This window comes from Sebastes umbrosus, chromosome 13, assembly GCF_015220745.1.
Source record: "Sebastes umbrosus isolate fSebUmb1 chromosome 13, fSebUmb1.pri, whole genome shotgun sequence".
NCBI classification, from domain to species: Eukaryota; Metazoa; Chordata; class Actinopteri; order Perciformes; family Sebastidae; genus Sebastes; species Sebastes umbrosus.
In genome coordinates this window covers 337501-351495 of record NC_051281.1, presented here as the reverse complement: position 1 = coordinate 351495, position 13995 = coordinate 337501, and the positions used below count along the sequence as shown (strand labels likewise).

At 43.3% G+C, this 13995-nt stretch overlaps 1 protein-coding gene across 3 annotated transcripts in view; it reads left to right on the top strand.

Moving 5' to 3' along the window:
* The window catches only part of enox1 (ecto-NOX disulfide-thiol exchanger 1), an 88499-nt gene that overhangs the window by 43308 nt on the left and 31196 nt on the right, over positions 1-13995 (top strand). For 2 of the 3 annotated variants that reach the window (XM_037789054.1, XM_037789053.1), the window contains 3 exons: positions 696-845; positions 924-1061; positions 13207-13374. In XM_037789054.1, the coding sequence (XP_037644982.1) occupies positions 839-845; positions 924-1061; positions 13207-13374 (313 nt within the window). In that variant the 5' untranslated portion in view covers positions 696-838. The remainder of the gene's footprint in view (positions 1-695; positions 846-923; positions 1062-13206; positions 13375-13995) is intronic. The other variant, XM_037789055.1, reaches the window with a different exon arrangement.

Genomic DNA, 13995 nt, shown 5'->3' with positions numbered 1-13995 from the left:
GTTTCCGTTTCTTCTTGTTAATTCTTTGCAGCGTATAAACTCTCCCTCTTTTCCTTTTCGTCCTCTCAACCTGTTTGTGGAACTGAACGGTGTTAAACGGTTCAATGTGTCTTATAATAATCCGGCGGTGCTGCAGTGTGAAGCCTCTTCAGTCTGTCAGCAGCCTTCATCCACAATCCCTCCTCTTCATCATCTTCATCATCTCATCAGGACCTCATTCTGTCTCCAAGATCATGTTCTTCTGTCTCTGTGAGGACGTTTCGTCTTCTTCTTGTTGTTAGGGTCTGGGTCAGAACCAGGTTCTAGGGTCTGGGTCTGAACCCCCCCGAGCTGTGTCCTCCTCCTTCAGTGATAGTTGATCTGGATCAGCTCCTCCGTCACCCTAAACTCAGGGATCTGTTCTCCGCCGCTGAGCGCCGTCAGTCTGCTGCTCTGATGGTTTCCAGCTCGGATCGGCGCCACCGTGATGACTAACTACACTCAGTCACAGTGTGTGTGTGTGTGCGTGCGTGCGTGCGTGCATGTGTGTGTGTGTGTGTGTGTGTGTGTGTGCGTGCGTGCATGTGTGTGTGTGTGTGTGACAGCTGGGATGGTTTCTCTGGTTTCTCCTCGGTGGTTCTTCGCTGCTCTCAGAGGTCCCGGTCGGATTTCTTTTGCTTCATCTCAACCCTTCTTTTCTGTTTATCCTCCTACAGGTGGACTGAGATCCTGGTTCTGGTTCTGACTGGATGAACCCGTCTGTTCACCAGCCCAGTGATCCGTCATCCCTCCATCCCTCCATCCCTCCATCCCTCCGGCAGCCTGACGAAGGATCTGATGAGAGAGGAGACGCCCTGTTATGGCCGGTACGGACCTTCATTAGAACCAGACCAGTAGCTCCCAGTCCTCCCAGTGTCTGATGTCTGTGTGTGTCTCTGGTGCAGCAGCTGATGGTGGAGGCAGTCTGGGTCTTGAGCAGAACCACCTGAGCGTCCCGGTCTCGGAGCACGGCGCCTGGGCCACGGCCATGAACAACCTGGGCATCATGCCTGTGGGCCTCAGCGGGCAGCAGCTGCTTTCAGGTAACTCATCTCACCTCATCTCACGTCATGTGAACACATCTAATCAACCTGAAGATGTCCTCATCTCTGCTGCAGGCGACATCAGCAGAGGGAGAGGTGCATTGTGGGTAATGTAGGCATCAGGTGACTACAAGAATCATCATATTGGTGTGATTGTATGCATCAAAGGGTTAAATCGAGCATTTATGAAGTGCTTAGAGGATATCTGAAAATATCACGATATATATCATGTATCACGATATAGCCTAAAGATATGGTAATATTATTTTTGGGTATATTGCTCAGCCCTAGGAAGAGGAGGAGGAGGAGGAGGAGGAGGTGAGGATGAGGAGGAGGAGGATGAGGAGGAGGATGAGGAGGAGGAGGTGAGGATGAGGATGAGGAGGAGGAGGATGAGTAGGAGGATGAGGAGGAGGAGGAGGAGGAGGTGAGGATGAGGAGGAGGTGAGGATGAGGAGGAGGATGAGGAGGAGGAGGAGGAGGTGAGGATGAGGAGGAGGAGGAGGAAGAGGAGGAGGAGGTGAGGATGAAGAGGAGGAGGATGAGGAGGAGGATGAGGAGGAGGAGGTGAGGATGAGGAGGAGGAGGATGAGGAGGAGGATGAGGAGGAGGAGGTGAGGATGAGGATGAGGAGGATGAGTAGGAGGATGAGGAGGAGGAGGAGGAGGTGAGGATGAAGAGGAGGAGGATGAGGAGGAGGAGGAGGAGGTGAGGATGAGGAGGAGGAGGAGGAAGAGGAGGAGGAGGTGAGGATGAAGAGGAGGAGGACGTGAGGATGAGGAGGATGAGGAGGAGGAGGAGGAGGAGGAGGAGGCAGATGAATGTTATCAGTAAAGACTCTGAGATCAGCTGATAGAGTGTTATACAGTAAATCACATTAAGGCTGCTGAGGACAGACAGAGATCCTCTTCACCACACTTCATGTAAATTTATGGACTTTATAATCAGCTGATGGTCTCCGTCTCCGTTTGACTTCAGGCTCTTTAGTCTCAGAGACTCGCCCTGTCCGTCTCTAAACGGTCTAAAGTGGAGACGCTCTGAGGACGCTTTCAGACACTAAAACACTGAAACTGAGATTAATACTACTGTTAGTACTACTGTACTATATACTCTATACTCTATACTCTATACTCTATACTCTATACTCTATAGTATAGAGTATACTGTATAGAGTATATAGTATATAGTATAGAGTATATAGTATAGAGTATATAGTATATAGTATAGAGTATATAGTATATAGTATAGAGTATATAGTATAGAGTATACTGTATATAGTATAGAGTATATAGTATATAGTATAGAGTATATAGTATAGAGTATATAGTATATAGTATATAGTATATAGTATATAGTATATAGTATAGAGTATATAGTATATAGTATATAGTATAGAGTATATAGTATAGAGTATATAGTATATAGTATATAGTATAGAGTATATAGTATAGAGTATATAGTATATAGTATATAGTATAGAGTATAGAGTATAGAGTATACTGTATATAGTATATAGTATATAGTATATAGTATAGAGTATATAGTATAGAGTATATAGTATAGAGTATATAGTATATAGTATATAGTATATAGTATAGAGTATATAGTATATAGTATATAGTATAGAGTATAGAGTATAGAGTATATAGTATATAGTATATAGTATAGAGTATAGAGTATATAGTATATAGTATAGAGTATAGAGTATATAGTATAGAGTATATAGTATATAGTATAGAGTATATAGTATAGAGTATAGAGTATATAGTATAGAGTATATAGTATAGAGTATATAGTATAGAGTATATAGTATAGAGTATAGAGTATATAGTATAGAGTATATAGTATATAGTATAGAGTATATAGTATAGAGTATATAGTATATAGTATAGAGTATATAGTATAGAGTATATAGTATATAGTATATAGTATATAGTATAGAGTATATAGTATATAGTATAGAGTATATAGTATAGAGTATATAGTATAGAGTATAGAGTATATAGTATAGAGTATATAGTATATAGTATAGAGTATATAGTATAGAGTATATAGTATATAGTATAGAGTATATAGTATAGAGTATAGAGTATATAGTATAGAGTATATAGTATATAGTATAGAGTATATAGTATAGAGTATATAGTATATAGTATAGAGTATATAGTATAGAGTATATAGTATATAGTATAGAGTATATAGTATAGAGTATATAGTATATAGTATAGAGTATATAGTATAGAGTATAGAGTATATAGTATAGAGTATATAGTATAGAGTATATAGTATATAGTATAGAGTATATAGTATAGAGTATATAGTATATAGTATAGAGTATATAGTATATAGTATAGAGTATATAGTATAGAGTATATAGTATATAGTATAGAGTATATAGTATAGAGTATATAGTATATAGTATAGAGTATATAGTATAGAGTATATAGTATATAGTATAGAGTATATAGTATAGAGTATATAGTATATAGTATAGAGTATATAGTATAGAGTATATAGTATATAGTATAGAGTATATAGTATAGAGTATATAGTATAGAGTATATAGTATATAGTATAGAGTATATAGTATATAGTATAGAGTATATAGTATAGAGTATATAGTATAGAGTATATAGTATATAGTATAGAGTATATAGTATAGAGTATATAGTATATAGTATAGAGTATAGAGTATAGAGTATAGAGTATATAGTATAGAGTATATAGTATATAGTATAGAGTATATAGTATAGAGTATATAGTATAGAGTATATAGTATATAGTATAGAGTATATAGTATAGAGTATATAGTATATAGTATAGAGTATATAGTATAGAGTATATAGTATATAGTATAGAGTATATAGTATAGAGTATATAGTATATAGTATAGAGTATATAGTATATAGTATAGAGTATATAGTATATAGTATAGAGTATATAGTATAGAGTATATAGTATATAGTATAGAGTATATAGTATAGAGTATATAGTATATAGTATAGAGTATATAGTATATAGTATACACTGAGCTGATGATGTCAGCTGGAGTTCCTCCAGCCAGATGTTTCCAGCTGCAGCAGCTGGTGTCTGTCAGTGTTTCTGGTGAAAAACATGAAATAATCACATTAGAGAGGTTTTCTTTGTCTCCGTCTGCTGGCTCTGGTCTTCCTCTCCTCCTCCAGTCACTGTTTTCTTCTCCTCCTCCTCTTCTCTCCGTCTCTCTGGCAGCATCAGCAGCAGAGAGATGAAGCTGGCCTGAATCCTGTTGGCTGAGGGAGAGTAGCAGCAGCAGCTGCAGCAGTAGTAGTAGTAGTAGTGTGTGATTGTGATGAATGGGAGGCTCCACCAGGTGTAATTTACCTGTCGGGGGTTATCGCTCTAATGAGTTTTCCTAAGACCTGAGGATTCTGTGAACGCAGCCCGGCTGCACATGCTCTGATTTATGGGAGATTATTTTCTCTTTTTCCTTTTCTATGAGCCTGAAGATGTTTAATACAGAACAGAGAGGTTCTCTCTCTCTTAGCGCAGGAAGTGTTGAACAGCTCTGGAGCCTCCAGGACAGGAAGGACACGATGCTGCTGCTAGAAGAGAGGAGGTGGTCCGGATTACTGGGGTTGTGCTGCTCAAAGAATACCTGCTTAATAAACACTCATCTTTAAAATGTATATCTGTATATATATACATACATATATCTATTCATTAAGATTTAACTAGACTGTTCTGTGAATATCACTGAGATATTATCATGGAGGAACCATGTCAGTGTAGCACCTGAGAGATATATCATTTTATATATCTATTGCTAGTTACATTTATCTAATATGTCATTCAGTAATATGCTGTGATATTCAGTCTTCTGTTTAAATATGTATAAGTACACCCGCCAGCAGGGGGCAGGGTGAAACTCTCTGTCGTAAATGACTACCAGCGAAGAAGAAGAAGTTTCTGTTGTTAGACGGAGCCCTGGTTCGGTGAAGTGCGCGTGCCCGCGCTGCTCGACAGCTAGTTTGGTTTTGCCAGTTCTGCCGGTGAATTAATAAAAGTGAACTCTCTCTTCTACACCAAACCGTGTGTGTGAGTGGTGTAACATCTTGGAGGTCCACCGAGATGAGTATGGATGTTATTTCACGGCGAAGGACTTTAACTCTGGAAGAACACGGTGACGTTGAACGCGCGTGAGAGCAGCAGAGCAATAAGTGAGCTAACGCTAGCTACAGAGAACAGCTCGACCGCCGCGCGCGTCTGACGAGTCAGACGCGCTTTAGACACCATGGAGCAGCACCGAGGAGAGTTTCTGTCAGAAATAGAAACCGGATTGTTTGGACTGACTGTGAAAGAACTGCACAGTTTGTGAGTACTGCAACATTGCTGGCGGAGGAGGAGGAGGAGGAGGAGGCGGAGGAGGAGGAAGAGGAGGAGGAGGCGGAGGAGGAGGAGGAAGAGGAGGAGGAGGAGGAGGCGGAGGAGGAGGCGGAGAGAGAGGAGGAGGAGGCGGCTCGCTCCGCACAGCCTGCGTCGGGACGCCGGCTGGGGGACCGCGCACCGCTCATACCGGCGCCGAAGCAGCGGGTCGCCCGGGAGACAGCGCGGGACGAGGGGACGCAAAGCAGAGGCAGAGACTCCATCAGCAACAGCTTTCTGGCTTCCAATGGATTCAGAAAGGACTTCAGGATAAATGGACATGTTGGTGAGTCAACATCAAGAGACTCTTTGAGCTTTAGCAGCCTTGAACACCAGATTGAAAGAGGTCTAAGGAAGGGCTTTCCAGAAGAGGACATTATGGAGGCTGTCATACGTGCTGTGAATCCTGGCTTGAAACTGAGGAGCTATTTAGAGGGGAAAATGGATCTCACCTTAGCCACTCTCAGACAAATATTAGGAACACACTATGCAGAAAAGGATGCAACAGTACTGTACCAACAACTGACAAAAGCTGTACAGGGACCTGGTGAAACTGCACTTGATTTTCTGGTCCGAGTACTTGACCTGCAGCAAAAGATCCTGTTTGCATCTGAACGTTCCCAGTCTGGCCTGAAATATAACAAAGAGCTAGTTCATAGCCGATGTTCTCAGTCCATCATGACAGGCTTGTCAAATGATAACATAAGAGCAGAAATGAGGATTTATCTGCAGGATGGGAACAGTAGTGATGAGCTGCTCCTTCAAAAAATGCAGACCGCCCAGTTTTATGAAAATGAGAGAGCCCAAAAGATTAAAGCTACAATTAAAGCCACTCATAAAGCAAGTCTGAGCACAGTAGAGAGGAGTGAGGATGAAAATGACCCTTTGACAACCCCAGTCTCAGCTAAAGCTAACAAACCCATTAAAGACAACTCCCTATTTACAAAGATGGAGGAGAGCAACACAGCAATAAGGGAGCTCACAGGTCAAGTAGCATCCCTTGTGCAAACCGTCCAGCGGGGAAGAAATACTGTTGATGACGGCCAAACCAAAGCTCCAGCTGATGCTTTTAAGAGGCCAAGGAGACAATGTGTAGCATGTCAGCAGGACAAAAAGGACTGCAATCATTGTTTTAAGTGCGGCAGTGACACACATTGGGCAAGAGGGTGCAGAGTAGGGGAAAGACAGAAGCCGTCGGGAAACTACCAGAGGTTGTGATGGAGGGACGTGCCATGACCTCGGAATTAAAGTCCCAAAATCACCCAAAGCGGAACCCTCAAACAGAGCCTGTAACCCTGTGCGCAGTGAAGGGGAAAAGAAAAAAACTGCCCTCTCCTCACCCATCAGCACCTTTAAAGTCAAATGTGAAACTTAAAGGAGACCAACCCTCTCACTCACACAACCCTTGTTCAAAACGCAAGCAAGTAGCACAACTGGTAGGCAAAAAGTGTCTTGTCTGGTGCAGAATGAACAGTGTCAAGACTCAAGCCCTGTGGGACACAGGAGCACAAGTGTCCATCATGAGTGAGACATGGAAGTCACAAAACTTACCTGATGCAAGAATCCGTCCCATCAGTGACCTGCTAAGTGATGATGAACTGCTGGACTTAAGGGCTGCAAATGGCACAGAAATCCCCTTTCAGGGATGGGTCCCAGTTAGTTTCAGTCTGTGTGATCCTAAAGCTAAAGCAGCAAGATCTGATGAGATACTAGTTCCAGTACTAGTGAGCAGGGACATAGTGCAGAGGCCCATAATAGGATTTAATGCCATTGAGGAGATGTTGATAAACAGAGAGGACCAGGTTCAGTCTAGTGAAAGAGTAGCTTTGCTCAGAAATTCACTCAGACTAGGGTTAGTAAAGGCAGAAACATTGCTTAACCTCATTCAGGGAGCTACAAATGAGAATGTTACTTACCCTGTCCTCACAGGACGCACATCTGTTGTAGTTCCAAGGGGGGAAATAAAGTGTATTACCTGTCCTGTCAAAACCAATCTCAAAGTGAAAACTGAAATGCTCTTTGAACCTGAGGAGAACTTGTCATTGGATGAAGGCCTCAAAATCACCTGTCAACTGATAAATGTTTCCTGTTCCTCACGTAAAGTGAACATTTATGTGAGAAATACCACGCAACATGACATCACAATGCCAAGTAAAGCTGTGATAGGAAGCATGCAGAGAATAACAGACTGTTACCCAGTGTACTCAGAAGAACACCAGGTTAATTCTGTAGTTGTTGAAAATTCTCAGGCTCCACCATGCTCCACCACAGAATCATCTCAAGGTGATCCCCAGGACAAACTGCTGGATCCACCTATCAAGGTAGACCACTTGACCAGTGAACAACAAGCAGTGGTCAAACAAATGCTCAGGGAGGAATCAGGAGCATTTGCCAGACACAAAGATGATGTAGGTTACATTAAAAACTTAAAAATGGACATTAAGCTAACTGATGAGATCCCAGTAGCCAGAACATATAATGCCATACCTCGCCCATTGTATGAGGAGGTAAAGAACCACATCCAGGACTTGTTAAGCAAAGGCTTCATCCACAAATCCACCTCCCCATATGCTGCTTCAGTGGTCTGCGTGAGAAAAAAAGATGGGAGCCTAAGGCTTTGTATTGACTACAGGAGTCTTAACAAAAAGACAATCCCGGACAGGCACCCCATACCACGCATACAGGAGATACTTGATGGCCTTGGTGGAAATGCTTGGTTCAGCGTGCTGGACCAAGGCAAAGCTTATCATCAAGGGAGTGTCAGTGAGGACTCAAAGAAATTCACAGCCTTCTCAACCCCATGGGGGCTGTACGAATGGAACAGGATTCCATTTGGCCTCACAAACGCACCTTCAGCTTTCCAGCGCAGTATGGAAGAGAGCCTGGAAGGTCTCAGAGACAAAATATGTATTCCATACTTGGATGATGTCTTGGTTTACAGTAAAACATTCACACAGCATGTTGAGGATGTGAGGTCTGTCCTCAAACAACAGCAAGCTTGGGGAATTAAGCTGAGGCCAGACAAATGTGACCTATTCAAAAATGAGGTACGCTATGTTGGAAGAGTGATTTCAGCTGAAGGCTACAAGATGGACAGTAAAGAAATCGCAGCTGTGCAAGCGCTTAAGACAAAACCCCCTACAAACATTAAAGAGTTGCGCAAACTTCTGGGTTTCCTGGGGTACTATAGAAGCTATGTGCAGGATTTCTCTCGTCATGCAAAATGCCTATATGAACTACTCTCAACAGATATAACCCCAAGTCCTAAGTCAAAGCCCACCTTTCGGTCAGCAGGGGCAGGACAGCTCCCCCCACATCAGAAAATAGTGTGGAGTGACACTCACCAGAAAACCTTGAACTATCTAGTTGATGTCCTGACTAACCCACCTGTAATAGCTTATCCAAGGTTTGAAGATCCCTTCATTCTCCATGTTGATGCTTCAGAACAAGGACTGGGAGGAGTCTTGTACCAGAGGCAGGAAGGCAAACTCAGAGTTATTGGGTACGGCTCACGAACATTGACACCAGCAGAAAAAAACTACCACTTACATTCAGGGAAACTTGAGTTTTTAGCGCTCAAGTGGGCTGTTACAGACAGGTTTCGGGATTATTTGTTTTATGCCCCCTCAGTAACAGTATACAGTGATAACAACCCTGTTACTTATGTTTTGAGCACAGCTAAACTGAATGCGACCGGACATCGCTGGGTGTGTGAGCTTGCCGACTTCAACATAACACTGAAGTACCGTCCAGGAAAAACAAATACAGATGCAGATTTCCTGTCCCGCACACCTGTGAGTATGGACTCTTATATGAGCGAGTGCACAGAGCAGTGCTCCCCTGAAGTTTTAAGTGTAATATTCAATGCAACACAAAAACAACACGAAGTGGACTGGGTTTCAGCCATTACATGCAGCCCACATGTTCAGGAGTTAGCTGCAGATAATCAGCCAGACATAAAAGTAACACAGCAAGAGTTACTACAGGCACAGCTGCAAGATCCTGTCATATCCCATGTACTCCAGTCGAAAAGGTCTGGGGAAAAACCAGACAAGAGGATCATGCATATGGAAGCAGCAAAAACTAAGCAACTGCTATGTGAATGGAAAAGACTGTATGTTTCTCAAGAGGGTCTGCTGAAGCGCAAAACGGCGACCTGTAATCAAATTGTGCTTCCAGAAAAATACAAAGAGCTTGTGTACAAGTACCTTCACTGTGAAATGGGACACTTGGGGGTAGAACGTGTCTTACACCTTGCTAGGCAGAGGTTTTATTGGCCTGGGATGCAAAAAGACATTGAGTTTTTTATAACCCAAGTTTGTAAGTGCAACATCCAGAAAAAACCTGCCGTGCATAGCAGAGCCCCTATGTGTCATGTACCTGCAACAGCACCGTTCGAAATGGTTTCTATAGACTATGTTCACCTTGAAAAAAGCAGGGGAGGGTATGAGTATATTTTAGTGATTATTGACAACTTCACTAAGTTTGCACAAGCCTACCCAACCCGTAACAAATCAGGCAAAACAGCAGCAGAAAAGATCTTCAATGATTTTTCTCTCAAATTCGGTTTCCCTGCTAAAATACATCACGATCAAGGCAAAGAATTTGAGAACCACCTATTCAGACGCCTGCAAAAATACTCTGGCATGACCAACTCAAAAACAACTCCCTATCATCCACAAGGGAACCCAGCTGAAAGATTTAATCGCACCTTGTTGTCAATGCTGCGGACCTTGGATGAGGAGAAAAAGGGGAATTGGAGTGACTATGTGAGTAAAGTCGTACATGCTTACAACTGCACAACCAGTGAAGCAACTGGATATTCTCCTTTCTACTTGCTTTTTGGCAGAAATCCCCGTTTGCCTATTGACTTGATCTTTGGAATAAATGATGAGGAAGGATGTAATTCACACCAGGAATATGCTCAAAAATGGCAGCAGCAGATGAAAGAAGCATATGACATTGCATCAAAAACCATCCAAGAGACTACAGCAAGAGGAAAAACGTATTATGACCAAAAGAGACAAAGTTCAGTGCTTTCTCCAGGAGACAGGGTCCTTGTGAGAAATATGTCAGAGCGTGGCGGACCAGGAAAACTGCGCTCATATTGGGAGGACCAAATACACATTGTGGTCTCTCAAAAGGGGAAAGACAGCCCAGTCTATGAGGTAAAATCTGAACGTGGCACAGGGAGAGGCAGAATCCTCCATCGCAACATGTTAATGCCATGTAATGCTTTGCCACTTCAGGAACCAGCTCAAAGCACTGTGAGAGGACAAAATCCTCATACTCAACAAAGAAAGCGACACAAAGAGAATACACCAAATGAGACATCAGAGGACTCAGAGAGTTCAGATGAGGAGGAATATTACTGGGCTCATAGACTGAGGCACCATCACCATCAGCCTGCAGAGCAAAATGTTGCACCTCCCATTACTCCTGAAACAGTACCTCAGCCTGAACTTGACGCTGAAGCGGAGGAGTTCAGAATGGATGCTCCAGTGCAAATGCTTGTGGACAATGACACAGTGATACAGTGTGCCCTGGCTACCTCCACAGATGTTTGGAACACAACTGGTTTATCCTGCTCTTGTTCCCGCAGGATATTACTGAAAGACTTCTAATGGGTTCATTATGGACTGTTGCAGATTATTCTGGAAGAACAGATACAGTAACATGGACTGTTTGTGAACTGAGTAGTTACTGTCCAGTATGGATGTCATGGGACAAGGAGGACTGAGATAAACAAAGTATACAGAAGAAAAGAGTCTGAAAGTAACGTGAAGTTATCTACTGTGATTTAATTGTTGTTTACACTTACCTGGTTTAAACAAAAAGAGAAAAAAAAAGATGCATTTAGTAAATTGCTTATATTTTCAAAACGTTACTCATATGGGATATGCAACTGAAAAGAAGTTTAGTCATAAACTATATAGTTTGGATTAAGATATGGCATATTTAAGTAATGCATATGGAATGTTTTTGGTATATGTGTGTATGATGTGAAGTGTATAGCGAAGTGACAGAAATGTTTTTGTTTCAAAGTATCAATTTAGTACTGTATATTACAACTGCTCAGAGTTAAGACTATTAAGTTTAAACACTGTGGTGTTATTTAAGAGCAGAGTGTGATGAGATCACATGGTATACAATAGTAATGTACACTAAAGGTAAAATCTGTTCAAATGCACTGAAGAACATTTACGTCTTGCTAACTTTCAGTGAAAGCCATTGCCATTATATGACATGTTAAATGTAAAGTGTTGTCTTAATGACGTAGTTGTATTGGTATTACATCCTATAGTCAGAGTTGCACTGAAATTGAATGCTAATGTTGAGGACAACATTCATTTGGCAGGGGAGGATTGTAGCACCTGAGAGATATATCATTTTTTATATCTATTCCTAGTTACATTTATCTAATATGTCATTCAGTAATATGCTGTGATATTCAGTCTTTTGTTTAAATATGTATAATTACACCCGCCAGCAGGGGGCAGGGTGAAACTCTCTGTCGTAAATGACTACCAGCGAAGAAGAAGAAGTTTCTGTTGTTAGACGGAGCCCTTGTTCTGTGAAGTGCGTGTGCCCGTGCTGCTCGACAGCTAGTTTGGTTTTGCCAGTTCTGCCGGTGAATTAATAAAAGTTGAACTCTCTCTTCTACACCAAACCGTGTGTGTGAGTGGTGTAACATCAGCACGGCGTGATGGACGTCCGTCCCGTCGGTGGTTGGCGTCTCCTCTCTGCTGTGATCTGGATCTCTTCATCGTGCTGATGCTCTCTTATTGTTGCCGATAGCAACAGGCGGCGCTGCTCCGCCCTCCTCCTCCTCCTCTCCTCCTCCTCCTCCTCCTCCCTGACCTGCTCTCTCTGTCCCCTGACAGCTGAAACATCGCTGCTGTCGCCTCCGTCCTCTCCGTTTATCTGCTGCCTCACTCTCTCTTCATCCTCCTCCTCCTCCTCCTCTTCCTCCTCCTCTTCCTCCTCTTCCTCCTCCTCTTCCTCCTCCTTCTCCTTCTCCTCTTCCTCCTCTTCCTCCTCCTCTTCCTCCTCCTCCTCCTCTTCCTCCTCCTCCTCCTTCTCCTCCTCCTCCTCTTCCTCTTCCTCCTCCTCTTCCTCCTCCTCCTCCTCCTCCTCCTCCTCCTCCTCCCTTCATCACCTCAGGACGGTGGCTTCTTGTCTCAGATCTCGTCCTCGTTTATCTTCTTATCTCTCTCAGATAGCGGTGCTTTATTTCTCTCCTGCGTGTTGTTTTCTGTATTCTGATATATTAATCTCCGTTATCTTCTCTGTGACCTTCCTGTAGATGTAGGAGTCCAGTTCCTGATGATGTCATCACTTCTTTACTTTAAAAAACAGACGGTGTTCTTACTGTTAACCAGCCTTCACACCAGATGTTAAGAAATATGAGACATTAATGATTGAATGAGTATTTAATCACCTGTTGGGCAGAACTACACCACATGTAGTGCCTCACACACAGTAGCATCATCAGCATCATCAGATAGGAGTACTGTGTAGTAGAAGAAGTACTCAGGTCTTTTACTAAAGTAAACGTACCATTACAGCAATGCAGAAATACTAAATACAAGTAAAAGTACTCATTATGGAGTAAAAGTACTCATTATGGAGTAAAAGTACTCATTGTGCAACAGTAAAAGTACAACATAAACACTGAGGTGAATGTACTAAAGGATTGTTGGTGTTTTGTGTTGACTGTTGTCTCTGGTTGTGTCCTCAGAGTCTCTCTGCATCCAGAGGTTTGACCCGAGTCTGGGACTCATCGGACCCATAAACCCCCTGATGGGGGGCATCAGTCTGGTCCCCCCCCCACCCGGTCCCCCCGACATGCCCATCATTAAGGAGATCATCCACTGCAAGAGCTGCACCCTGTTCCCCCAGAACCCCAGTAAGTTCCCCTGTTCCCCCAGAACCCCAGTAAGTTCCCCTGTTCCCCCAGAACCCCAGTAAGTCCCCCTGTTACCCCAGAACCCCAGTAAGTCACCCTGTTCCCCCAGAACCCCAGTAAGTCACCCTGTTACCCCAGAACCCCAGTAAGTTCCCCTGTTCCCCCAGAACCCCATTAAGTTCCCCTGTTCCCTCAGAACCCCAGTAAGTTCCCCTGTTCCCCCAGAACCCCAGTAAGTCACCCTGTTACCCCAGAACCCCAGTAAGTCCCCCTGTTACCCCAGAACCCCAGTAAGTTCCCCTGTTCCCTCGAACCTCATGAAGTTCCCCTGTTCCCTCAGAACCCCAGTAAGTTATCCTGTTCCCTCAGAACCCCAGTAAGTTCCCCTGTTCCCCCAGAACCCCAGTAAGTTATCCTGTTCCCCCAGAACCCCATTAAGTTACCCTGTTCCCCCAGAACCCCAGTAAGTTCCCCTGTTCCCTCGAACCTCATTAAGTTCCCCTGTTCCCCCAGAACCCCAGTAAGTTCCCCTGTTCCCCCAGAACCCCAGTAAGTTATCCTGTTCCCCCAGAACCCCATTAAGTTCCCCTGTTCCCCCAGAACCCCAGTAAGTTCCCCTGT